The sequence below is a fragment of the Schistocerca cancellata genome, chromosome 1, assembly GCF_023864275.1.
Source record: "Schistocerca cancellata isolate TAMUIC-IGC-003103 chromosome 1, iqSchCanc2.1, whole genome shotgun sequence".
NCBI lineage: Eukaryota > Metazoa > Arthropoda > Insecta > Orthoptera > Acrididae > Schistocerca > Schistocerca cancellata.
The window spans coordinates 320233211-320260566 of record NC_064626.1 but is presented as its reverse complement, the minus strand read 5'-3'; the positions used below and the strand labels follow the sequence as shown (position 1 = coordinate 320260566).

The 27356-nt window shown below is 45.3% G+C and overlaps 1 protein-coding gene across 1 annotated transcript in view; it reads left to right on the top strand.

Annotated features, from left to right (window-relative positions):
• The window catches only part of LOC126173093 (juvenile hormone epoxide hydrolase 1-like), a 62837-nt gene that overhangs the window by 14108 nt on the left and 21373 nt on the right, over positions 1–27356 (top strand). Inside the window, exons 2-4 of the mRNA XM_049920930.1 lie at positions 5035–5209; positions 14302–14846; positions 20124–20326. Of these exons, the coding sequence (XP_049776887.1) occupies positions 5036–5209; positions 14302–14846; positions 20124–20326 (922 nt within the window). The 5' untranslated portion in view covers position 5035. The remainder of the gene's footprint in view (positions 1–5034; positions 5210–14301; positions 14847–20123; positions 20327–27356) is intronic.

Below are 27356 nucleotides of genomic sequence, written 5' to 3'. Positions count from 1 at the left end.
AAGCGAGAACGCTACCGCAAGACCACGAGCTCCGGACTGCAACGTGAATAAAGTATGACCATGGCGAAATAGATCATGGACCGTCGATAGGAGTGAAAAGAGGGATTAACGGAGAACGGTTAGAGTATTACAATTCGCTAGCTGATGGAGTGATCATATTTAAGTAAATTACCAATGAATTGGGATGTGTGGTATTATCCCCATAAGCGAAGCCTTTTTTTCTTAGGCACTTGCTTTATGTTTGTTGCATATTGTAATCCGGATAAATGAGGTCGGCGATTTCGTGAGAAGTTGACCTATCCAGTGGCTGTTAGCTAGTCAGTCCCAAAGTGGGATTAGTGGTCAATAGAAATGGCTGTAGCGAAAGGAGGACCATCTGCAAGAGCACACCACCGTGAGCAACGGGAGTGCTCTAGTTCCAGCCCGTCTCTTTGTCATTATAGCAGCACTGAGAAGCGAGGACTGGAGGAGAGACGTGATATTTAGCCGAAAATTTCCCCTTTTCCCTTCCTGCCACCTCCTCTGCCTCTCAATTTTCAGAAACAGTTGTTCGTCATAATGACCTAGGTTTTGGACCAGGAGCAGAAAAATTATCTAGTCTGATATTGAGAGATAAGATATGGCCTAACAGGGAAGTGTTGACATTATAGGTAAAAGGAAAGTCAGTGACATTCACAATATTTCTCCCGATATTTATAAAATTTTTGGAAATGTTCATCACACAACGACTGCAAAATGGTTAAATTTTCATTATATTCGGATCTTATGTCCATAATCAACATTAATGTAAGAAGTGAACAACACAGACGTGAAAGTGCTTTTGTATTCATTGTGACACGGAGCCAAAAGCATCTGACTTCCATCTTGTCGAATTTCTTGCCATGCTTGAAACAAATGGTGTGGCAGTTCATGACAATTACTGGATATAGGTTGGTATCGCAGACATGCTCTGTTGGTCACAAATCAGGGAACCACACAGGCCAGTCAAGACTCCATACACACCTCAAGGCGGGTGTGGAGTAAAGTGCAGTGTGGGATCTTGCATTATCCTGTTGAAAAATTCGTACAGTGATCATGAAAGGTGTGACTGCAGATTTCACCATAGTTGCCACGGACTAGCGAGCATTCAGCCTCCTTTCGACAAGTACCTTATAAGTCCTGTTGTCATATTCAATAGCTCCCACGACCCGTTTCCAGGAGCTTGAGAGGTATGGCTCTTAAGAATCGGTGGTTCCTGGGACCTTCCACCAGGTCCTCTACTGACATGACGTCGATCTGACAGCCACGAACAAAAACGAGGCTTATCACTGGACACCAGAGAACAACACTCAACGTCTCATTTTACTCTGGCTCTACACTTTGCAAGACTATTGTCTGTGGTATGGTTTGAGTAGGAATTGATGCATGGTAGCTCGAGATCTCAGCCCAGCTTACAATTAGCTGTTCCAGATCGTTCGTAATAACATCCTTTCTGTAGAAGTTTGATGAGGACTAACTCCACAGTCTAAATTTAATTAGTTGCAATTCCAACACCGTCGTTGTCAATCATTAGGGGATGTTAGAGACCAATTCTTTCTTTCTTTCGCTTTCGCCATAGCCCCGCAGGGTCGGCGTGGTTACAACGGATTTCGCAATGTTAGCGTTGGGGATGGCCGGATTCCCTTCCTGCCGCCGCCCCGTACCCCCAGGACGGAAGCAGTGTACCCCAACTGTCTGTGTCTATTGTAAATCGTGAAATAGTGCGGACGTGTCGCAAATGTCTGCAACGCGGGTAACTGAGGCGGAAAGTGGGGACCAGCCCGGTATTCACCTAGCGGGATGCGGAAAACCGCCTAAAAACCACATCCAGGCTGGCCGGCGCACCGGCCTTCGTCGGTAATCTGTCGGGCGGATTCGATCCGGGTCCGGCGCGCCTACCCGAGTCCAGGAAGCAACGCGTAAGCGCGCTCGGTTACCTTGGCGGGTCGTATGTTCAATCTACAACGTTAAACAGTTTCCAGCACTCAGAACCCAAATGCCTATGATGGTAAAAATATAACCGCTCTTCGACATACCATGTGAACACGAATCATGTGCGAAGCACAAAAGCGGAAATCAGCTTGCGTAAAAATAAAAAGAATAAAATAAAAACAACGTCCACAATTATTGACAGCCACATGCGGAATGGCTTCCTTCAACGCTTTGTGCAGCCTCTTCTCGTATTTCAACTGTTGTAATCTGCGTATTGGTCAGAGCCAGTTGATTGACCCGAAGGTCGCACCGTGGCGTGTGTACTGTTCTTAGCATGCTGTTGTCCTGTCTCGCCACCACTCCTTATGTAGTCATTGTACTACAGCAAGTATGTGTGGGATCTGTCAGTATGGTGCTCCCACGTCCCTCATGCCACTGACTGGACCTCTCACAAAGTCCGAAAGATAACGATAACCTGCAGGTCTCAGACACGGTGCACGTCCTCTGGGCATGATGTGTTGCGATCTGCGATGAAAATTTCCAGTAACGGTAGACACACCTAATAAACGTCATGAACTTACACCATTCTTCATCTGTAGGATTTTTTTTTTTCTGTACTGAAAATGAGTTCGCTTAAGGAAGACTATCAGTTTGCTAGCGTTCGGCTAAGATGTCACTTCTGTAACACTTTCCACTTCCGTAAGGGTATGCGAACTGTGAAATCATTTACGTACCTCGGGATACAGAGAACGTAGTTTCGTTGTAAGATAGCGGTAGTAAAGGGACAGAACATGTGTCTTACTACTGATGTGAACTGCAACATTTAGTGCTATGCGAGCAGCTGATCATTACAGTTTCACCTGATTACATGGCTGCCGTTATTACTCGCACATGAATGATTTTAACAGTAGTAATTTCTAAGTCACGTGACATAGAAACGCACATACTCTCAGCAGTCACAGACACGTATGCTTAAGTGAATGACGAGCAGATCATCGATTTCATTCTTCGTCACTCACAAACAGATACACAGGCGGATACTAGCCTGTTCGTGAATGGGACATTGTGCCCCGGGAGTAAGTCAAAGATGATACAAATCGGCCAGCCCTCTAGTTTCGGCCAACATTCTCCGTGGTTGTAAGGCAAATGCCGCAGCTGTTCAAATGGCTCTGAGCTCTATGGGACTTAACAGCTGAGATCATCAGTCCCCTAGAACTTAGAACTACTTAAGCTTAACTAACCTAAGGACATCACACACATCCATGCCCGAGGCAGGATTCGAGCCTGCGACTGTAGCAGTCGCGCGGTTCCAGACTGAAGCGCCTAGAACCGCTCGGCCACTCCAGCCGGCGCCGCAGCTGTGAACCTCGTCCAAAGTATTCTCAATTGGGCACCTCTTTGCCACACCCTCAGCTCACTGATATATGGTTGAAAAGAATCGGGAGACGGATAACGATCCACTCTACCCGGTTTGATGCGAAATGAGAAATGTGAAAAAGAGAAAAAAAGTGTATACTGCAGACAAACGTTGGCGTACAAAACAAGCGTCTCTACCACAAATATCCATACCTATATAACAGAAATCCCTATCATATATTTGTGTGTTTAAAGCCACAGTTACAGTATCATATAATTAAATCATTCAATGCAGCAACAACGTAGATATTTTTCTCTCTCCCTCTCTGTCTCTCTCCCTGCCCCTCTCTCTGTCTCTCTGTCTCTCTCTCTCTCTCTCTCTCTCTCTCTCTCTCTCTCTCTCTCCCTCTCCTTCATGAAAACGCACATTTCAATCATTCTGCTCGTAGAATGTACCTCTCCTAGAGTCCCTTTCTCCGTTTCCAGACTGACTTTAGCTTATATCTGAATATATTCGAATCTCTGTCTTCCACAACGGTTTTTGTCCTCTAGTGCCTTGGAACGTATTCTCCCTTGTCTTAAACCGAGCGAGGTGGCGCAGTGGTTAGCACACTGGACTCGCATTCGGGAGGACGACGGTTCAATCCCGCGTCCGGCCATCCTGATTTAGGATCACCGTGATTTCCCTAAATCGCTCCAGGCAAATGCCGGGATGGTTCCTTTGAAAGGGCACGGCCGACTTCCTTCCCCGTCCTTCCCTAATCCGATGAGACCGATGGCCTCGCTGTTTGGTCTCTTCCCCCAAACAATCCAATCCAATCCAATCCCTTGTCTTAACGCACGTCCTACCAGTCTTTCCTGTCTGCTAGGTAATGTTTTCGAAATACTCCTCTCCTCGCCGATTCTGCGAAGAACCCCCCCCCCTCCCCCCAAATTGCTTTCTCAATTCGTTTGATTTTCAGCATCCTTCTGTAACATGCATGTCAAGTGCTTGGATTCTCTTATTTTTCGAATTTCTAGCAGTACCGATTCACTTTCATACTCCTGATATTCATAAAATCTATAGTTGCACTCGGCCTTAACACTTCATTCTGCTTTCTTGTAAGAAGGTCGTAGACAGCCTTAAGAAGATTATTTAGGTTCTCGTTCGTGGTGGAACACTCACAGTTAATGATGCTTGGAGGTACAGTGTTTCATGTGAAGCTAAGATAACACGAACGTTCAGAATTGGTGAAATGACGATTTATATATTTTTTTCTGTTGAGCTTATGAGATCCCGACAACTATAGTCACGTATCACTTAATCTCTTACAGGATGGGCACACGAAATACATGTAGTATCGTATTCGTGCAATACCGTTTCAAATCCTTGAACAGCCGTTTTCTATCTCTGCATGTGCTGGCTTGAAAGTCGGTACAGTTCCTATAAAAAGGCTGCGTTCAGCACCATTTGGAAGTGGGATGCACAACGCTCTCCCAGCTCTTCCTATTTTGGAGCCACTTCCTCTCATTTGAGAATCAGTCAACCTCAAGAATGTGGAAGTACCTCGTTCTAGTTCTCCTACCAAAGAAAAGTCTCTATCGGTATAGGAAATTTGACTCTGAGCTGATCCCTCGCCTTAGGATTGGGTGCAACAAGACAATAGCGTACTCGTGTCTGTTTCCTCAATCATGTCCTTCCAGATACTGTCTGGTTGTAACCTCTTGCATCGTTTTTGCTGCCTGCAGGATGGCAGTGCTCAGGTACCTGACGTTGCTGGTGGCGGTGGTGGCGGTGCTGGTGTGGCTGAAGCTGAACCAGACGCCGGCGGTGCCGCGGCTGGACAGCACCTGGTGGGTGACTCGCCGCCCCGAGAAGGCCGACGGCTCCATCCGGCCCTTCACCATCAACATCTCTGACAGTGTAAGCCGGTACACTTCAGCTCACCCCTAAGTCAGCGAGCACCCAAGTGTATTTCCAACAACAAATTTAGATACACTTTCCTGGGGCACACCTAAAGTTACGTGTACATTTCTTGATGACTCTCCATCCAAAATAACACGCTGTGCCCTCCCTAGCAAAAATCTTCAGTGCACTTACAAATTTCGTTTGATACTCCATACGAATGCACTTTCGTTAGTAAATGTTGCTGTGATAATGAGTCAAATGTGAACCGTGAATTTACTTACAAAACTTTTTCTTAAGAATTTACTTTATTTACTAGCGATTCATCAAGAACATTAACACATTTAATCACACTCTGTGAGCGTGGAAGTAGTTGCCAGTGGGTAACTGATGAAAACAAATTAAATTTATTTCAACAAATTTTTATTCCTAAAAACCCTTTTTCTTTTTTTTTTTAGAAACAGATTTAAAATTATAATCAGAAAGCACCCTCTAAATATCAGAGGTATTATATAGAGGCAGAAAGAACAAATTTTTGACGTATGAGCTTTCGGGCTGAGAACCTAGCCGATCTCTCTTGACACGGCCGTAGTCACGACTGCTCACAATAACCTCTGAAAGACTACACTAGTGCAAATCTGCAACACACCGGATTACTTTAAACTAAAAATTTTAACAACTCACACAAGCACATAAACTATGTACCCCATAGGAGGGATGGAAATGGTACAAAACACTAACATTAAAAGATTAACTTGCCATCGAAGGTGCAACCTGATTAAAAAAAAAAAAAAAACTCTTACGGTGGAAGGGTGGCAACTTTATATACTAAAATAACCATTTAAATAAAAACCCATGAAATGCAGTCTTACATAAAATATACAAGGTTATCCAAACATGCTCTACATTATACATATGCCGCCTCTCAAGATGATAGGCAAGATAAAAACATATTTCAGGAATTCGGCCGTTACACTTCAAGCAATGAATTCGTTAACACCGAATCCGACAAACATGACAGAGGCAGTTATTAACGTATGGCAGATTGACAGGGAGATTACTGAACAACCCGAACCGCAGGTTGCTCTAACCCGCCCCTACTCCACAAGGGAAAAACGGACCACCCATTTCATAAATAACCACCTTCCCGCGGATGGGCAAATGGAGAAGAATGGTGGGACGACCCCAAGGGTGACCTCACCAAGAAAACAAGTAGAATGTAACAAGTAAATGAAACAACATATCTCCAATCACTTAACTTCTAATAAACTGCGATTTCTGGCGAAGACCTGGCGCAGCACCCCCCAAAACGCTCTCCCGAACCGTCTGCCGCCAGCCGCTTCAACGGACGCAGGAAGGCGCGCCGACCTCCCGTCTCACGGCGTTGCAGCTCGCACCGGCCAGATCGATGTCGTGGGTTGACTCTTGACTGCTACTGCTCTCGTGTCGGCCGCGAAGCCACTACCCCTCGCTATACGGCGCGGCCCACTGGACTCACGAGGCGACCTCACATGCGCCGACGCTCAAGGCGGACAAGTCATCTTGTGTCCCAGTGCGCGACCGACCAACCGACCGATCCAACCGCCAATGACCGTTGCCCGAGCGACTCGAACTGACTGGCGGCCTAACGCGCAGACTCAGATGCAGGAACTCAGCCCCGACCGGGCGATCACTAGCTGAGTTCTGTTACTGGCGGAGTGGGAACACTCTCATGCTGCCGGCTTTAAAGTTTGATCCAAACGACAGACATACTAGCACTCCGAACGACAGACAGACACTAACTGCCGCACAAATGCGAACGGGAGACAGACCATCAACTGGTAACGAGTGATTGGCCCAGACTCACTCCGACTGACCAACTGCCACTGGCGAGCTTATAGTGCCCCTCAAATGCACGTGAACAGCCAACCTTTCCCCTTTCCACCAGAGGGAGACACCAAAGCTGCGATTGCCACAGCGGCGCCACCGCCAGAAACGGAGGGCGACTGCTTCACACAACGCGCTGCGGCTCGCTCTTCACAACAATAATTCTTTCCACGGCTCAAAGTGGTTTTTCGAAGTTAAGAAATGCTGAATATCAATGACTGCCTTGATCTGTAATTAGTTATTTACCTGCTCCACAGATCACTTGAACGATTATTTTATCGTAATGATGTGGGACGAGTCAGTTACGGGATATGTACTCATAGTTACTGTTAACGTTAATGAATACATTTTTTAGCCCTCTTCATGTAAATACAATTTAAACTATTGTTTATTTTTATTTTTAGTATTACAGCCTACCACTTTCTAAACGTAAATTCGTCCGTGGAATAGAAGTACTTGTTCACAAGAAATTATTCTGGGATAGATTTAAAACCTGCTTTGATGCCTGTCAGACATTTTATGTTGGACTAATGGTCAAACTTATTTGTTGTTGCATACTGAGCTCCATTCAGTGTCACTGACAACTTTAATAATGTCAATAAAAGTTTTTCCCTCTAGCGTACACGTGTCACTACTTTTGTCAATTATTCATGACGAATTTCATTTACTTCCGGTATGATGGACGTGGAAGAATTATGGGCAAATTTTAAACACATTGTAAATCACGCATTGGACATGTATGTGCCGAAAAAGTGGGTTACGGACAGAAAAGACCCACCGTGGTTTAACAGCGCAATTCGGAGAATGCTCTCGCGGTACAAGAAAGATCGGGAGAATGAGGACAGGCAAAAGTTAGTAGAGATTCGTGCTGCTGTAAAAAGAGCGCTGCGCGAAGCATACAACCAGTACCACCGTCATACCTTAGCAAGGACAGGATTTGTGATTGGTGTAAAGAATGGCAGCTAACTCTAAATATAGATAAATGTAAATTAATGCAGATGAATAGGAAAAAGAATCCCGTAATGTTTGAATACTCCATTAGTAGTGTAGCACTTGACACAGTCACGTCGATTAAATATTTGGGCGTAACATTGCAGAGCGATATTAAGTGGGACAAGCATGTAATGGCAGTTGTGGGGAAGGCGGATAGTCGTCTTCGGTTTATTGGTAGAATTTTGGGAAGATGTGGTTAATCAGTAAAGGAGACCGCTTATAAAACACTAATACGACATATTCTTGAGTACTGCTCGAGCGTTTGGGATCCCTATCAGGTCGGATTGAGGGAGGACACAGAAGCAATTCAGAGGCGGGCTGCTGGATTTGTTACTGGTGGGTTTGATCATCATGCGAGTGTTACGGAAATGCTTCAGGAACTCGGGTGGGAGTCTCTGGAGGAAAGGAGGCGTTCTTATCGTGAATCGCTACTGAGGAAATTTAGAGAACCAGTATTTGAGGCTGACTGCAATACAGTTTTACTGCCGCCAACTTATATTTCGCGGAAAGACCACAAAGATAAGAGAGATTAGGGCTCGTACAGAGGCATATAGACAGTTATTTTTCCCTCGTTCTGTTTGGGAGTGGAACAGGGAGAGAAGATGCTAGTTGTGGTACGAGGTACCCTCCGCCACGTACCGTATGGTGGATTGCGGATTATGTATGTAGATGTAGATGTAGCAAATATATGTACTGTGACGGTGCTGTTAAAATGCCCAACTCTTTGAAGGCGTACGTACATAGCAACCATGCTTGAACATATATCATCCTTACTGCTCAGTTTTGAGCAGTAAGATAAGTTACCCTCGAAAATTACTCCATAAGACATTATTGAGTGGAAGTACATAAAATATCGCAGGAGGTGGATTCGTTTGTTTCCTAGACTGGCAATTATAAGAAGACCAAAAGCAGCTGAACTTAATACACTCCTGGAAATGGAAAAAAGAACACATTGACACCGGTGTGTCAGACCCACCATACTTGCTCCGGACACTGCGAGAGGGCTGTACAAGCAATGATCACACGCACGGCACAGCGGACACACCAGGAACCGCGGTGTTGGCCGTCGAATGGCGCTAGCTGCGCAGCATTTGTGCACCGCCGCCGTCAGTGTCAGCCAGTTTGCCGTGGCATACGGAGCTCCATCGCAGTCTTTAACACTGGTAGCATGCCGCGACAGCGTGGACGTGAACCGTATGTGCAGTTGACGGACTTTGAGCGAGGGCGTATAGTGGGCATGCGGGAGGCCGGGTGGACGTACCGCCGAATTGCTCAACACGTGGGGCGTGAGGTCTCCACAGTACATCGATGTTGTCGCCAGTGGTCGGCGGAAGGTGCACGTGCCCGTCGACCTGGGACCGGACCGCAGCGACGCACGGATGCACGCCAAGACCGTAGGATCCTACGCAGTGCCGTAGGGGACCGCACCGCCACTTCCCAGCAAATTAGGGACACTGTTGCTCCTGGGGTATCGGCGAGGACCATTCGCAACCGTCTCCATGAAGCTGGGCTACGGTCCCGCACACCGTTAGGCCGTCTTCCGCTCACGCCCCAACATCGTGCAGCCCGCCTCCAGTGGTGTCGCGACAGGCGTGAATGGAGGGACGAATGGAGACGTGTCGTCTTCAGCGATGAGAGTCGCTTCTGCCTTGGTGCCAGTGATGGTCGTATGCGTGTTTGGCGCCGTGCAGGTGAGCGCCACAATCAGGACTGCATACGACCGAGGCACACAGGGCCAACACCCGGCATCATGGTGTGGGGAGCGATCTCCTACACTGGCCGTACACCACTGGTGATCGTCGAGGGGACACTGAATAGTGCACGGTACATCCAAACCGTCATCGAATCCATCGTTCTACCATTCCTAGACCGGCAAGGGAACTTGCTGTTCCAACAGGACAATGCACGTCCGCATGTATCCCGTGCCACCCAACGTGCTCTAGAAGGTGTAAGTCAACTACCCTGGCCAGCAAGATCTCCGGATCTGTCCCCCATTGAGCATGTTTGGGACTGGATGAAGCGTCGTCTCACACCGTCTGCACGTCCAGCACGAGCGCTGGTCCAACTGAGGCGCCAGGTGGAAATGGCATGGCAAGCCGTTCCACAGGACTACATCCAGCATCTCTACGATCGTCTCTATAGGAGAATAGCAGCCTGCATTGCTGCAAAAGGTGGATATACACTGTACTAGTGCCGACATTGTGCATGCTCTGTTGCCTGTGTCTATGTGCCTGTGGTTCTGTCAGTGTGATCATGTGGTGTATCTGACCCCAGGAATGTGTGAATAAAGTTTCCCCTTCCTGGGACAATGAATTCACGGTGTTCTTATTTCAGTTTCCAGGAGTGTAGTTTTGAGAAGCTCGGTAACACGTTTCTTCCAAAAAAAAAAAAAAAAAAAATGGCTCTGAGTACTATGGGACCTAACTTCTGAGGTCATCAGTCCCCTAGAACTTAGAACTACTTAAACCTAACTAACTTAAGGACATCACACACATCCATGCCCGAGGCAGGATTCGAACCTGCGACCGTAGTAGTCGCGCGGTTCCAGACTGTAGCGCCTAGAACCGCTCGGCCACTCCAGCCAGCACGGTTCTTCCAGTCCAAGTTCTCATCATTATGTACAAACAAAATTTTTGGAGCATCCTGCTCTGTTTACTGACTTACATTGATGTGCTACATCAATTGTTGATATGACTATATTTGTTGTACAAAACTGAGTACAGTCTGTCGTCTCAAAATTTATGGAGTACCTAGTTTCAGAGAACCACCTAAAAATCTTTGAAAAACATATTTAACTATCTATTCTGTTGCTTAGCCTCTAATGACATTTACTATAAAACTAGTATCGTCTGTGCTAAGTACCAATTCTCCAGTTCTACTTGTTGAATGTTTAGTGGAAGATCATTCACACACACACACACACACACACACACACACACACACACACACACACACACACATATATATATATATATATATATATATATATATATATATATACTCCTGGAAATGGTAAAAAGAACACATTGACACCGGTGTGTCAGACCCACCATACTTGCTCCGGACACTGCGAGAGGGCTGTACAAGCAATGATCACACGCACGGCACAGCGGACACACCAGGAACCGCGGTGTTGGCCGTCGAATGGCGCTAGCTGCGCAGCATTTGTGCACTGCCGCCGTCAGTGTCAGCCAGTTTGCCGTGGCATACGGAGCTCCATCGCAGTCTTTAACACTGGTAGCATGCCGCGACAGCGTGGACGTGAACCATATGTGCAGTTGACGGACTTTGAGCGAGGGCGTATAGTGGGCATGCGGGAGGCCGGGTGGACGTACCGCCGAATTGCTCAACACGTGGGGCGTGAGGTCTCCACAGTACATCGATGTTGTCGCCAGTGGTCGGCGGAAGGTGCACGTGCCCGTCGACCTGGGACCGGACCGCAGCGATGCACGGATGCACGCCAAGACCGTAGGATCCTACGCAGTGCCGTAGGGGACCGCACCGCCACTTCCCAGCAAATTAGGGACACTGTTGCTCCTGGGGTATCGGCGAGGACCATTCGCAACCGTCTCCATGAAGCTGGGCTACGGTCCCGCACACCGTTAGGCCGTCTTCCGCTCACGCCCCAACATCGTGCAGCCCGCCTCCAGTGGTGTCGCGACAGGCGTGAATGGAGGGACGAATGGAGACGTGTCATCTTCAGCGATGAGAGTCGCTTCTGCCTTGGTGCCAATGATGGTCGTATGCGTGTTTGGCGCCGTGCAGGTGAGCGCCACAATCAGGACTGCATACGACCGAGGCACACAGGGCCAACACCCGGCATCATGGTGTGGGGAGCGATCTCCTACACTGGCCGTACACCACTGGTGATCGTCGAGGGGACACTGAATAGTGCACGGTACATCCAAACCGTCATCGAACCCATCGTTCTACCATTCCTAGACCGGCAAGGGAACTTGCTGTTCCAACAGGACAATGCACGTCCGCATGTATCCCGTGCCACCCAACATGCTCTAGAAGGTGTAAGTCAACTACACTGGCCAGCAAGATCTCCGAATCTGTCCCCTATTGAGCATGTTTGGGACTGGATGAAGCGTCGTCTCACGCGGTCTGCACGTCCAGCACGAGCGCTGGTCCAACTGAGGCGCCAGGTGGAAATGGCATGGCAAGCCGTTCCACAGGACTACATCCAGCATCTCTACGATCGTCTCCATGGGAGAATAGCAGCCTGCATTGCTGCGAAAGGTGGATATACACTGTACTAGTGCCGACATTGTGCATGCTCTGTTGCCTGTGTCTATGTGCCTGTGGTTCTGTCAGTGTGATCATGTGATGTATCTGACCCCAGGAATGTGTCAATAAACTTTCCCCTTCCTGGGACAATGAATTCACGGTGTTCTTATTTCAATTTCCAGGAGTGTATGTTTTTGTTTATAATCTTGCGAGGCGATATATGTGTAATGTAGAGCATGTTGTACATTTTATGTAAGTCTGAATTTCATGGCTTTTATTTAAATAGTCATTTCTATAAAGTTGCCACCCTTCCACCGTAGGAGCCCTTTTAAAAACAAACAGCACTTTTGGTGGAAAATAAGTTCTTAGTGTGAGTGTTTGTACCATTTCCATCCCTCTTACGGGGTGCATAGTTAACGTGTTTGTGTGAGTTGAAAAAAAATTTTTAGTTTAAAGTAATTTGGTGTGTTGCAGATCTGCACCAGTGTAGTTTTCAGAGGTCGTTGTGAGCGGTCGTGACTACGGCCGTGTTGAAAGGGAGCGGAAGCTTCTCAGCCTGAGGGCTCCTACTGCAACAAAAAAATTATTCTGCCTCTGAATAATTGTAACTTGATATTTCGAGGGTTCTTTTCTGCTTATAATTTTAAAACTGTTTTGAAAAAGTTTTTAGGAATAAAATTCACATTTGTTAAATTGTAACTTGATATTTCGAGGGTGCTTTCTTGTGCTTATAAATTTTAAATCTGTTTTTGACAAGGTTTTATGAATAAAATTTCCGTTGGTTGAAATTTGTTTCCATCAGTTACTGCTTGGCAACTACTTCCACGCTCACATAGTGTTAATGTTCTTGATGAATCGCTAGTAAATAAATTCTTTAAGAAAAGATTTTGAAAGTAAATTTTCACGGTTCACAGTATATTATAGGCATCTCCAACAGAATGATCCCCACGCCAACCATCACAGAATTAAAAAAAACTGTCGTGTGATAACCGAACTATCACTTTCCCCGTATGACATCATGAAAGTTAAGGAACTTGAAGTAACACTAATATTGTTCATTGAAATTAATACAATTATAAAAATTCTATAATACAAAAGCTCATATGGTGTTGATGGACTTTCAAACAGAATTCTGAAAAACTGTTCTAACTTAATAAGTAATGTGCTTAGTGATATATGGAATGCATCAATGACAGGGAATTTTTCCAGACATTTTAAAATATGCAGTTGTTAAACTTCTTTTCTAAAAAAAGCTGACAAGAAAGACTTAAATAATTACATCGAGTTTACTTACTGACATCTTTTCCCAAATATTCGAAGAAGTAATGCACAGTACTCAAGAGTAGTGACACATTTAAGTATAAACAATTTACTTAGCATATAACAGTTTGGATTTCACAAGGGTTGAACCGCTTGGTCACCGCGGCCGGCCCTGAACCCGGGCTTGTAGGACTGACATTCTGTCGCGCTGACCACTCAGCTACCGGGGATGAACGCTTATAACACTGTCTAACAGAAAACACGACATCTCTGTGTTCTTTGAAATGATCACTTAACAGCTGACGCTGTTCATGCGGCAGGCCTGGTAACAAAACTAAATGTGAACAACACTAATGCACTCTACTTATCACAGAGAGCTACAACTCCATCCATTCACATACTTGTTGACAGTGTGCACGTTAACGAAGTTGCTCTGACATCCAGCCATCTATTCTGGGTACTTCACTTTTTTTGTCAAGTAGTGTATGTTTAAGGATCTGCAACAAACAGATATCAAAGATATTAGACAGTAGTTTTATAGACAATTCTGCAAACCTTCTTGTAGAGAAATGCGAGCTGTGCATTCCTTCAGCTACTGGGTAAATATTTTTTGCATCTTACGCTTAAAAGAGGGGCTAACGAGGGAAAATACTGTGTAGAATCTGATACGTATTGCATCGGGTATTAGAGCACAGTTCGATTTTAGCCTCTCTTCTGCCTTCGGCTTTGCGCATGATGAACCATTTAAAATGTTGAAGGTTATCCGAGACTTGCATGAACGCCTCAAATCGACTCCAAAGCTAACGCCACCACTGGAGGGAATTGGCTTCGAGTACGGCTTCAACTCTAAGTACTTGGAGGAAGTGCTGGAGTTCTGGCGCACCAAGTACGACTGGCGCGAGCGCGAGAAGTTCCTGAACAAGTTCCCGCAGTACAAGACGACGGTGGACGGGCTGGTGCTGCACTTCCTGCGCGTCAAGCCGGCAAACGTGCCGAAGGGTGTGGACATCGTGCCGCTGCTGCTGCTGCACGGCTGGCCGGGCTCCGTGCGGGAGTTCTACTCCGTCATCCCGCTGCTCACCACGCCGCGAGAGGGGCAGGACTTCGTGTTCGAGGTGGTGGCGCCCTCGCTGCCGGGATACGGCTTCTCGCAGGGCGCCCAGAAGCCTGGCCTGGGCGCCGCGCAGGTGGCAGTCGTCATGAAAGACTTCATGCAGCGCCTGGGCTTCACCAAGTTCTACGTCCAGGGCGGCGACTGGGGTTCCGTCATTGGCACTCATATGGCGACACTTTACCCCGAGAGGTACGTAACATACATTCTGTACATTTCCAATAATACTCGTATAAAGTTTCTGGCTACACAATGACGTGACAAATGTCATGGGATAGCGGTATGCACATATACAGTTTGCGTTAGTATCGCGTAGACAATGTATGAAACGGGAGCGAATTGGTGGAACTGTCATTTATACTCGGATGATTCACGTGAAAGGATTTCCAACGTGATTGTGGCCACACGACGGGAATTAACAGACTTTGACCGCGGAATTGTAGTTGGAGCTAGACGCATGGGACATTCCGTTCCGGAAATCATTAGGGAATTCAGTATTCCGAGATCCACAGAGACAAGACATTGCTGAGAATACCTAATCTGAGACATTATCTCTGACCACAGACAAGACAGTTGACGATGACCTTCACTTAACCACCGAGAGTAGCGGCGTGTACGTAGAGTTGTCAGTTCTAAGAGACAGGTAACACTGCTTGAAATAAACGCAGAAATCGACGTGGGACGTACCACAAACGTATCCGTCAGGACAGTACGGCAAAATTTGGCCTTAATGGGATACGGTAGCAGACGACCGACGCGAGTGCCTTTGTTAACAGCACGACATCGCCTTCAGCGCCTCTCTTGGGTTCATTACCATATCGGCTGGATGCTAGACGACTGGAAAACCGTGGCCTGCTCAGACGAGTCCTGATTTCAGTTGGTAAGAGCTGATGGTAGGGTTCGAGTATGGCGCAGACCTCACGACGCCATGGACCCTGGTTGTCAACAAGGCACTGTGCGCCGGCCGATGTGGCCGAGCGGTTCTAGGTTCTACAGTCTGGAACCGCGCGACTGCTACGGTCGCAGGTTCGAATCCTGCCTCTGGCATGGATGTGTGTGATGTCCTTAGGGTAGTTAGGTTTAAGTAGGTCTAAGTTCTAGGGGACTGATGACCTCAGAAGTTCAGTCCCATAGTGCTCAGAGTCATTTGAACCATTTTGAAAGCACTGTGCAATCTGGTGGTGGCTGTATAACGGTGTGGGCTGTGTCTGCATGGAATGGACTGGATCGCCTGGTCCAACTGAATCAGTCATTCAGTGGAAATTGTTAATTTATACTACTTAAAGACCATTTGCAGTCATGAGTGGACTTCATGTTCTCAAACAACGATGTCATGTCACCGGGCTGCAATAGTTCACGATTGGTTTGAAGAACATTCTGGACAATTCAAGCTAATGCTTTGGCCACCCAGATCGGCCGACACGAATACTATCGAATACATATGGGATGCAATCGGGAGGTCAGTTCGTGTATAAAATCCTGCATCGGCAACACTTGTGCAATGATGAACAGCTGTAGAGGCAGCAAGGCTCAGTATTCCTGCATGGGGGACCTCCAGCGACTTGTCGAGTCCAGGCCACGACGAGCTGCTGCACTGTGCCGAGTAAAAGGAGGTCCGACACGATATTAGGAGGTATCCTGTGGCTTTTGTCACCTCAGTGTGTAGTAACACTGAGACAATACAATTTCTGTTATTGCTGCAAAATCACATCTGTTTGTTGTTGTTGTGGTCTTCAGTCCTGAGACTGGTTTGATGCAGCTCTCCATGCTACTCTATCCTGTGCAAGCTTCTTCATCTCCCAGTATCTACTGCAACCTACATCCTTCTGAATCTGCTTAGTGTATTCATCTCTTGGTCTCCCTCTACGATTTTTACCCTCCACACTGCCCTCCAATGCTAAATTTGTGATCCCTTGATGCCTCAAAACATGTCCTACCAACCGATCCCTTCTTCTAGTCAAGTTGTGCCACAAACTTCTCTTCTCCCCAATCCTATTCAATACCTCCTCATTAGTTACGTGGTCTACCCACCTTATCTTCAGCATTCTTCTGTAGCACCACATTTCGAAAGCTTCTATTCTCTTCTTGTCCAAACTAGTTATCGTCCATGTTTCACTTCCATACATGGCTACACTCCATACAAATACTTTCAGAAACGACTTCCTGACACTTAAATCTATGCTCGATGTTAACAAATTCCTCTTCTTGAGAAACGCTTTCCTTGCCATTGCCAGTCTACATTTTATATCCTCTCTACTTTGACCATCATCGGTTATTTTACTCCCTAAAAAGCAAAACTCCTTTACTACTTTAAGTTTCTCATTTCCGAATCTAATTCCCTCAGCATCACCCGACTTAATTTGACTACATTCCATTATCCTCGTTCTGCTTTTGTTGATGTTCATCTTATATCCTCCTTTCAAGACACTGTCCATTCCGTTCAACTGCTCTTCCAAGTCCTTTGCTGTCTCTGACAGAATTACAATGTCATCGGCGAACCTCAAAGTTTTTACTTCTTCTCCATGAATTTTAATAGCTACTCCGAATTTTTCTTTTGTTTCCTTTACTGCTTGCTTACATCTTACATGTTCCAATGAGTAACGCAGTTATTTAGCAAATGTTAAAAATTACCTGTTAAACGGTCGTCCACAACTGCAGAGCCACCTCTTGTGCAATATAATCATATATTTAAGAGCTTGATTTATACATAAGAGGTAGATGTACTCCTTTAGCAAACAGTGAGGAGCTGTGCTCCAAGGAATTGCTATAGTACGCGCTTCGTATAGTTTAAGAGGTTCTATCAGAACGCTAGAGAACATTCTTTAAATTGTAATTTCGTGTCCCCTTTTAATTTTCACAGTAATTCAGCTCCATTTACTTCTTCACGGTAACAAAATATTTGGGTCGACTGTTTCTTGTCTTGATCGCTGTCACTATTTTATCATTGATCGAGGATGTGATTAAATTAAATTTGTGTGTGATTCTTCGTCGTCGTGAGCCTAGACAATAATCATGTCATATTACGGTGAACACCTGACTATACAAATGCATTGTGAAACTTTTCAACAATAAAGTAACTTACAGAATTTTTTATTATTATTTCGACACCTGTTTAGAAACCCATAAAAGGTCAAAAGCGTGTCAGATAGCGTAGAGTAGCTATGAGGGAAGCCGGGGGTTGAAGTACCGTCGAAGACGAGTCGTTAGGCACTGAGTACGAGCTCATATTGAGAGGGGTTAGAGGAGGTGCTACTGTCCTCTTCAAATGAACACCCCCAACATTTCCCTTAATCGATTTAGGGAGACCACGAAAAATCTGACCCCCTTCCACTACCCCCTCCCCCAAAAGTAAGTGATGGGGGGCGGAGGTAGTTATATTCTATAAATTCGGACCGTAAATATAAGCTGTTATTACACAGCAAAATTATTTTTACTACGTTAATGTTGAGATTTCACGCATTAGATTGTTAGATTGATCAGTCCTGCATACAACTGCGTTTTGAACAAGATGACCTTCTGTGTTCTACGTGACTTAGCAGATAGACTCTTGAGCTTTATTAGATTCGGGCAAGAAGCTCTTGTGAAAGATGGAAGAAATGTCCGTCAGTATTGAGTTTATCGGAGATTGCATATTTAAGGTTACGATACCGTATAGAAACGCGACCGTGGAGTCAGCGCTTTTAATGCATAACAGAGCAGGAAATACAGATCTCGCAGTCAAGCGCCTTTTCATGGCCCTGCATGGTGGCAGCCTGCATACTACGCCTGTTGCAAAATCTGCCTGTGACTGACACTGTTGTTATCTTGTTTTGTCTTTAATTGCACGTACAAAGATCATCCAAAAAGAAAACAACGGTCGACCTTGTAATGCGATACTGTGCCCCCACCCTGCCGCGCGCTTCTCCGCCAGTTTATTCCATTTCCCAAGAGACCGGCCCAGTCTAAGCAAAACGGCGAGCCAGGCAAAAGCCACTTTCTTATCTGCTTTTCTAATGTGGGATAAATCTCTGTCAATTATGAGTTTCACAAAAGACATCTTTTCGCCGATATTAATTTACAAATAATAAAATTGTATCGAGATCACAAAAGGAACGAAGTATAAATTACGAAATTGTACATAATGTTCGTTCATTTTCACAACGAGGAATATTCCGCTCCAGCTTACTTCTGTAACTACAGAATTGAAGAAAAAAGTTGACTAGAAAGTTCTTGAGGATAGCCATCTTCTCTTGAATAATTTGCACACTTCTTATGCGCTATGAGAATGGCGTTGACGTATTCTTCCATCTAAATGTGACAGGTGATGAGACAATAGTTAAGAAAGAAATAGAAACGAAGCGCCAGAGTATGGAATGCTCAATATACGAAAAATAACCAATTGGTAAATAGAAACTAAGAAAGACGCAATGAAATACTATCACACTGTGAACGCACTAAAAGGGATGCGATGATTTTCGGGAACGGAACAGCATCCAGTTGCTCTACTTTGAGCGAACATGGCAGACAAGCAGTATAAACACGGTCATGGAGGTATGTTCTGTCTCTGCAGCTAACTGAAAGGAAGGTTTTTTTTCCATACGCGTTCGCTTATTTTATTTATGAAGCATCTTCAGTGGCCTATAATACATCTTTGTTTTTATATAGATAATGAATGCATTATTTATTAGCTACAAGTGTGTTAACATGTTAGCTTCTCTTATGTCATTCTTTTGTTTTTAAGGTTAGAAACAAATTTTGCAGCATATCTTTCGTGAGATTAAATTATCGTTTGGTGTTACTTACGATTTCCGAACGATAATTTAACGTCTCGAAACTTGTACTGCAAAACTTGTTTCTAACCTGGAAAACAGGAGAGTGACATGAGAGAACGAAACATATTAACATACTTGTAACTAATGCATGATGCACTTATTATACATATAAAAACAAACATGTATGATAGACCACTAAAGATGCTTCACAAATAAAAGAAGCGAAATACATATGGGAAAAAACAAATTGCCTTTCATTTAGTTGCAAAAACGGAACATACCTCCATGCGTTTTGAAGCAACTAAGGAACGACAGAAAACGGAAAGTGAGGATAAAAATCTGAAATGCCTGAGTGTTATCGAATTTCAAATGGGTGAGAAGAAAGAAACTGGCTCTAACTGGCTAAAGTACTTGGTGCTACATAAAATAAAGGGGATACGCGGAAAAAATGAGTAGCTGTAATTTGTGAGGTGACTTTAGTTTTAATTGTCCTATAAACCCTAGATGACTATTACTCAATTTTCATTATACACCTGTCTTTAAAAGACTATTTTTCTGGATGGCATACGTTTTTAGGTAATATTACCCATTATTTTCTATGAATACGTGTCGATGTTCACCTTCAAAATGAAGTTTGTTCTAAAAAATATGACAGTCTGTATTTGCGAAATGTTCGCTCTCTGTTATACTCTAATAAATTACGTGGTCTACATTTCAGAGTACTAGGCTACCACTCCAACATGTGTTTCTCGCAAACAGCGACGAGTACTCTGAAGAGAATACTCGGCAGCTTCTGGCCTACGCTGATCGTTGAAGAACAGTACGTCGATAAAGTTTATCCTCTCAGTGAGAAAATGTTCGCCCACTTGTTAGAGGAGTCGGGATACATGCACATTCAGTCATCCAAACCAGACACTATTGGTAAGTTTTATTTTTTATACGTATAGGCGATCAGTAGAATAAGAGTTCTTGTTTTTCGTTTAGGAGTTTAAGCTACCGGCCATTACAATTTCAACACAATGACGGCACGCAGCATGTAACAAGTGCCAAAATGGCATGAAGTGTATCACACGCTGGGATAAGCTCAAAAAAGGGCTCTGAGCACTATAGGATGGGATAAGCAAATGCACAAAGTACGTTCTCTATACAAGGAAAGATTACGCAACTAGTTTCTTAGTCGCAAATCGCATTTGAATGTTGGATGATTGGCAGAAGACTATGCAGTGTGTCGTTTAAAAGGGGAAACATCTACTAGTATGTATTGGAATTGGATAAATGCAGGATCGTAGCCCATCGAGACTGCCGTTTACCATTCCTTGCTACTGCTGCATTTGTTGTTCGGGATCCCACGGCTCTCATAGGAACACTGAATCGGCTGGCTCAGCAGTGCCTTACTCGACGCCTCCCAGGCGACCAGCGCCCGAGAGGACAGACATAGTATTCGCTCGCCGAGCACGATGCAGGAAACGGATTCGTTTACAGCAAGGCAAGCATCCACATGGACAGCGAGCGAGACTACGCCTGGAGCAGCACTGACTCTCTGCACAGCAGCTATTGTTGTTGCTTCCCTTGACGAGACAGCCGAGAGAGAAACGCCCCCAACAATGCCCCACCACTGACCATCCAATGCGATTGATGAACTGTGGCACACACCTGAATGACGCACCCGTATCTGTTGTTCAAGTGTAAGTTCATTGTACTATTTTTCACCCGCTGCACACCCCAAATCACTAACAAATTAAATAATTATTCTTCCAACTATGTTGAATAAGCAAAATGAGCAAAATTTACTAATTTGATATTCTTCCCGGTGTTGCAGTTTTAAAGGCCAGCGGCGTCTACTGTTTTGCTTTGTCCATTCTCGTAGCTAGTGCTCGTAATTGTTAGTGAATTGCCGGCCGTAGTGGCCGTGCGGTTCTAGGCGCTACAGTCTGGAACCGAGCGACCGCTACGGTCGCAGGTTCGAATCCTGCTTCGGGCATGGAAGTGTGTGATGTCCTTAGGTTAGTTAGGTTCTAGGCGACTGATGACCTGCGAAGTTAAGTCGCATAGTGCTCAGAGACATTTGAACCATTTGTTAGTGAATTGCATCGGTGGAATGAAAATTTTGACGAGGAGACAATGTCAGACGCAGGTACAACTTTCCGTGTACACTTAAGGCAATGTAACAGTTCACAGTACATAAAAATAGCTGGTAGATAACGTCTGCAGCTGTAAGAACATTTTCACAGACGACGCAGTCATGTGCAGAAGGACAACCTTCTTAGGAGCTTGTTACGAGGTACAAATATACTTACAGCTGTTGTAAAATCTATCTACTTACACTAAACATAAATAAAAGTAATGAAGCAAATAGAGCAAGAATCTTGAAATCTTGCGACTACGTAATCGGCCATCTATCACTGGATTAAACCACAGCCGTCAAGTATCGCGGAGTACCCGTCTGGATTTAAATTGGAACGTCACCATGAAACCAGCGTTGTGGAAGGAAGGTGCCTGACTGAGGGTTATCGCAAGGGTTGTAACAAAGTGTAATTAATCCAAGAAGGAAGTTTCTCCGTGTTGTTTCTGAGACTGGAGATGTTTACTGAACACAAGTATTTACCGATTAGACGTTTACTGACCACAGGTATTTACTGATTTGGAAAATGGAAGAATAATTCGACGAAACGAGGTCAGCACACGAGGAATATCTAAAAGAGGCATCAGCACCTGTATGATCGCAGTCGAAATCCGTCAGGAGCACAATCATTATAAGGCATAGAATGTCAGGAACAGTCATGAAGCGGAAAATTAATTTCAGGCTATGAAACCGAAGGAATTAACCAAGAGTAGGGTTTAACGTTTCGTCGACGAGGTCATTAGAGATGGAGCACAAGCTCGGATGAACTAGGAAGCCAACACGGCATGTGTCGAAGCGATTTAAGGGAATCACGGGAAACCTAATTGTGGATGGTCGGATGCGGATTTGGATCGTCGTCCTCCTGAATGCGATCAAGTGTGCTAACCATTGCAACTCCTCGGGTTATGGAACTGAAGAAACGCCAGGAAAGACCTGACACTCAATGTACGTAGTACATGCCCGTCTTGCCATGAACAGGGAAAATGGAGAACGCGGTGGGAAAACGTCAGCCTTGAACTTGCAGACGAGTCTGAATGTAAACACTACTGTGGTACGCCGACGTATGTACACTGAAGTACAGGAACAGCTGCACAACGCCAGAAGGCAAAGACACTTGTACGGTAACCAAAAGTAATGAGTATCTGCGGTGTCTCTTACACAAGTAGGAGTGTTCGCGTGGATTAACTCAGTGATTATATTTGCAGTGCATTCCATCATTTGGAGTTTATTTCAGCAGTTTCTCCGTTAATTTGTGTCCTTAGTTGAAACAAGGCATCTGGAGCAGATGGAATTCTCTCAGAATTGTTAAGATCCTTGGAAGAGCCAGCAATGATAAACTTATTTCAGCTAGTACCCAGGATGTGTGACTGGTGAAATACTCTCAGACCTCTAAGAATGTATTGTAATAATCCGTATAACAAAGATGGCTTGAGCTAACAGTGGTGAATGTTATCGTATTTCAAGGTTGATATTGTTGCAAAATGCCATTCCGAATAACCTACAAAAGAATGGGAAGACTTATAAAGGCGACTTGAGCGAAGATCATTTTGTGTTCAGGAGAAATCTAGGAAAACTACAGGCAATAATACTTTTTCTCTTAGACCTTACGTTGAAGAAAGACAAACCTACATTTATAATATTTTTAGATTTAGAAAAACTTTGATTGTTGTTAATTGGAATACAAACTCTATAACTTGTACAGAAAATTAACTGCACTTACAGGAGGCGAAGAAGATGAACGGGATCAGTAGTTCGGAAAGCAGGGAAACATAGATGTAATCTACAAGGTGACGATTATTTAACTATACGAAATAAAATCGTCATAACTTCTGAACGGTTTTGCGGTAGGACGTTCAAATTGTACAGTTGGTCGCGGGGCATGATGGGAATTAGTATGCACGTGCATGATTTGGTATACGACGAAGCACACTTTCATTTGGATGGGTTCATCAATAAGCAAAATAGGTGCATTTGGGGGACTGAGAATCCGTATTTCGCGATCGAGAAGTCTCTTCACCCTCAACGGGTGACTGTGTGGTGTGCAGTGTCCAGTCAAGGAATAATCGGTGAGATATTCCTCGATGGCACGGTAAGTACCGAACGGTACGTGAAGTTTTTGGAAGACGATTTAATCCTCATTATCCAAAGTGACCCTGATTTCGACGAGATGTGGTTCATGCAAGGCGGAGTTCGACCCCATCGAAGCAGGAGAGTGGGAGAGTGCTTGGGAGGAACACTTTGGGGACCGCATTCTGGCTCTGTGGTATCCAGAGGCCACTGGCATTGGCCTCGATTGGCCTCCATATCCCCCGGATCTGAACACATGCGACTCCTTTTAGTGAGGCTATATTAAAGATAAGGTGTACAGCAATAACACCAAAACCATTGCTGAGCTGAAAACCGCCATTCAGGAGGTCATCGACAGCGTGGATTGTCTGACACTTCAGCGGGTCATGCAGAATTTCGGTATTCGTCTGCGCCATATCATCGCCAATGATGACAGCGTGTCGAACATGTCGTAACCTAAATCCAAATATCTGTAATGACGCTTACATGTTGAATAAAGTGTGTGCACGCCGTAGTTTGTAACTAATTTACGTTTTTTCTCATATAGTTCAATAATTGTCACCCTGTATGTCCCCATGTTAATCAACCTGTACAGACAATAGTAGGAAAGAACATTGACGAGAATTTTGGAAAATGAACTGAAGTTCATATTGAATAAGCAAAAAAGTTAAGGCTTGCCATGCGATGACAATGCAATTCTTTCAGAGACGGCAGTGGACTCGCGAACATTGAATGGAATGCATAGTGACTTGAAAAGTAATTATGAGATTGACATTAATAAAAGTAAAAGGAAGACAATGACAAGTAGTCAAATATGGCACGTGAATCTGGAAGAATTAGAGTAGACAATCAGAAGCAAAAGCGTAATAAAGGACTTTTGCTATTCGACCAAGAAAATTACTAAGGACGACAAGATTAAGGAGTATGTGAAACGCAAGCAGCCAGTAGCAAGAAAAGCATTTCTGAGAAAAAAAGAATATGTTAATATGAAGTTATGCGTTAGGATGTCTTTGCTGAAAATATTTTAGTGGACTGCAGGCTAACGTGGAAGTGAATCGTTGACTAACAAGCTTACTGAGATTATTAGATTAGAATCATTTAAAAGATATTGCTATAGGACGTTATGTGGGTAGAACGACACAGCAAAACTAAAAGAAGGGATAGGTTAATAGGACATGTCCTGAGGCTTCAACGAAAATTTAATTCGGCGATGGACGGAGTTGTGAGGATAAAAACTTCAGAACGAGACCAGAGCTACAATACAGTTAGCAGGTTCAGAGGAATGTAAGTTGCAGTTGCTGTGCAAAGATGAAAACGCTTGCAAAGTACAGACTATAATAAAAAGCTGCATCAGACCAGTCTCCAGACTGAGGAAAACAACAACAACAGCTTTCGGTGGGGTAACTCTCACGTCAAGAAGGGCATTGGTAGTAGTTTTCTTTCATTAGACTCCATTTGCACACAACTTGTTGCTCCCTAAGTAATATCTCGTGGAACAGGGCAGTACACACATGCTAGTTGTGGTACGAGGTACCCTCCGCCACGTACCTTATGGTGGATTGCGGATTATGTATGTAGATGTAGATGTAGCTAATATATGTACTGTGACGGTGCTGTTAAAATGCCCAACTCTTTGAAGGCGTACGTACATGATAACCATGCTTGAACGTATATCATCCTTACTGCTCAGTTTTGAGCAGTAAGATAGGTTACCCTCGAAAATTACTCCATAAGACATTATTGAGTGGAAGTACATAAAATATCGCAGGAGGTGGATTCGTTTGTTTCCTAGACTGGCAATTATAAGAAGACCAAAAGCAGCTGAACTTAATACACTCCTGGAAATGGAAAAAAGAACACATTGACACCGGTGTGTCAGACCCACCATACTTGCTCCGGACACTGCGAGAGGGCTGTACAAGCAATGATCACACGCACGGCACAGCGGACACACCAGGAACCGCGGTGTTGGCCGTCTAATGGCGCTAGCTGAGCAGCATTTGTGCACCGCCGCCGTCAGTGTCAGCCAGTTTGCCGTGGCATACGGAGCTCCATCGCAGTCTTTAACACTGGTAGCATGCCGCGACAGCGTGGACGTGAACCGTATGTGCAGCTGACGGACTTTGAGCGAGGGCGTATAGTAGGCATGCGGGAGGCCGGGTGGACGTACCGCCGAACTGCTCAACACGTGGGGCGTGAGGTCTCCACAGTACATCGATGTTGTCGCCAGTGGTCGGCGGAAGGTGCACGTGCCCGTCGACCTGGGACCGGACCGCAGCGACGCACGGATGCACGCCAAGACCGTAGGATCCTACGCAGTGTCGTAGGGGACCGCACCGCCACTTCCCAGCAAATTAGGGACACTGTTGCTCCGGGGGTATCGGCGAGGACCATTCGCAACCGTCTGCATGAAGCTGGGCTACGGTCCCGCACACCGTTAGGCCGTCTTCCGCTCACGCCCCAACATCGTGCAGCCCGCCTCCAGTGGTGTCGCGACAGGCGTGAATGGAGGGACGAATGGAGACGCGTCGTCTTCAGCGATGAGAGTCGCTTCTGCCTTGGTGGCAATGATGGTCGTATGCGTGTTTGGCGCCGTGCAGGTGAGCGCCACAATCAGGACTGCATACGACCGAGGCACACAGGGCCAACACCCGGCATCATGGTGTGGGGAGCGATCTCCTACACTGGCCGTACACCACTGGTGATCGTCGAGGGGACACTGAATAGTGCACGGTACATCCAAACCGTCATCGAACCCATCGTTCTACCATTCCTAGACCGGCAAGGGAACTTGCTGTTCCAACAGGACAATGCACGCCCGTATGTATCCCGTGCCACCCAACGTCCTCTAGAAGGTGTAAGTCAACTACCCTGGCCAGCAAGATCTCCGGATCTGTCCCCCATTGAGCATGTTTGGGACTGGATGAAGCGTCGTCTCACGCGGTCTGCACGTCCAGCACGAACGCTGGTCCAACTGAGGCGCCAGGTGGAAATGGCATGGCAAGCCGTTCCACAGGACTACATCCAGCATCTTTACGATCGTCTCCATGGGAGAATAGCAGCCTGCATTGCTGCGAAAGGTGTATATACACTGTACTAGTGCCGACATTGTGCATGCTCTGTTGCCTGTGTCTATGTGCCTGTGGTTCTGTCAGTGTGATCATGTGATGTATCTGACCCCAGGAATGTGTCAATAAAGTTTCCCCTTCCTGGGACAATGAATTCACGGTGTTCTTATTTCAATTTCCAGGAGTGTATATTCCGTTACTTCAGCCGGTCCAGTATGGTCACTATTTTATTGAGTAACAGCCACACTTTCTGCTTTCTTGCCTACGTCCGTACTGACTGCCTTCCAATCTAGCATTGCTGCGGGATTTTCGCTGCTGTGCCACTCTGCGTGCTGCAACGATTTCTGACGCTGCCCTGCACGTTTCCGCTGCGAGCACGCACGGCTGGGGAGTATTTCGATGAGCAAGCAGGCCAAGACTGTTAGACTATGTAAACAATTTTACAAGAAACCTTGGAGCAAAATGTACAGATTGTATAACACTGATTTTGACACCTAGCCACCACAGGGAAGAAAATGATACGGAATTACTTGTAATAACTGATACTGATCTTTAGCAAGGTATTTACTGTACAAAGATCTGTAGCTGAAGTAGTTTATTGCAATTATTCGAGAGTCTAAGTCACGGCAAACACTTGCAAATTTTGGCTCCACTGCAGTTTATCCGAAAATTACCTCGAGCAATTAAACAGAGA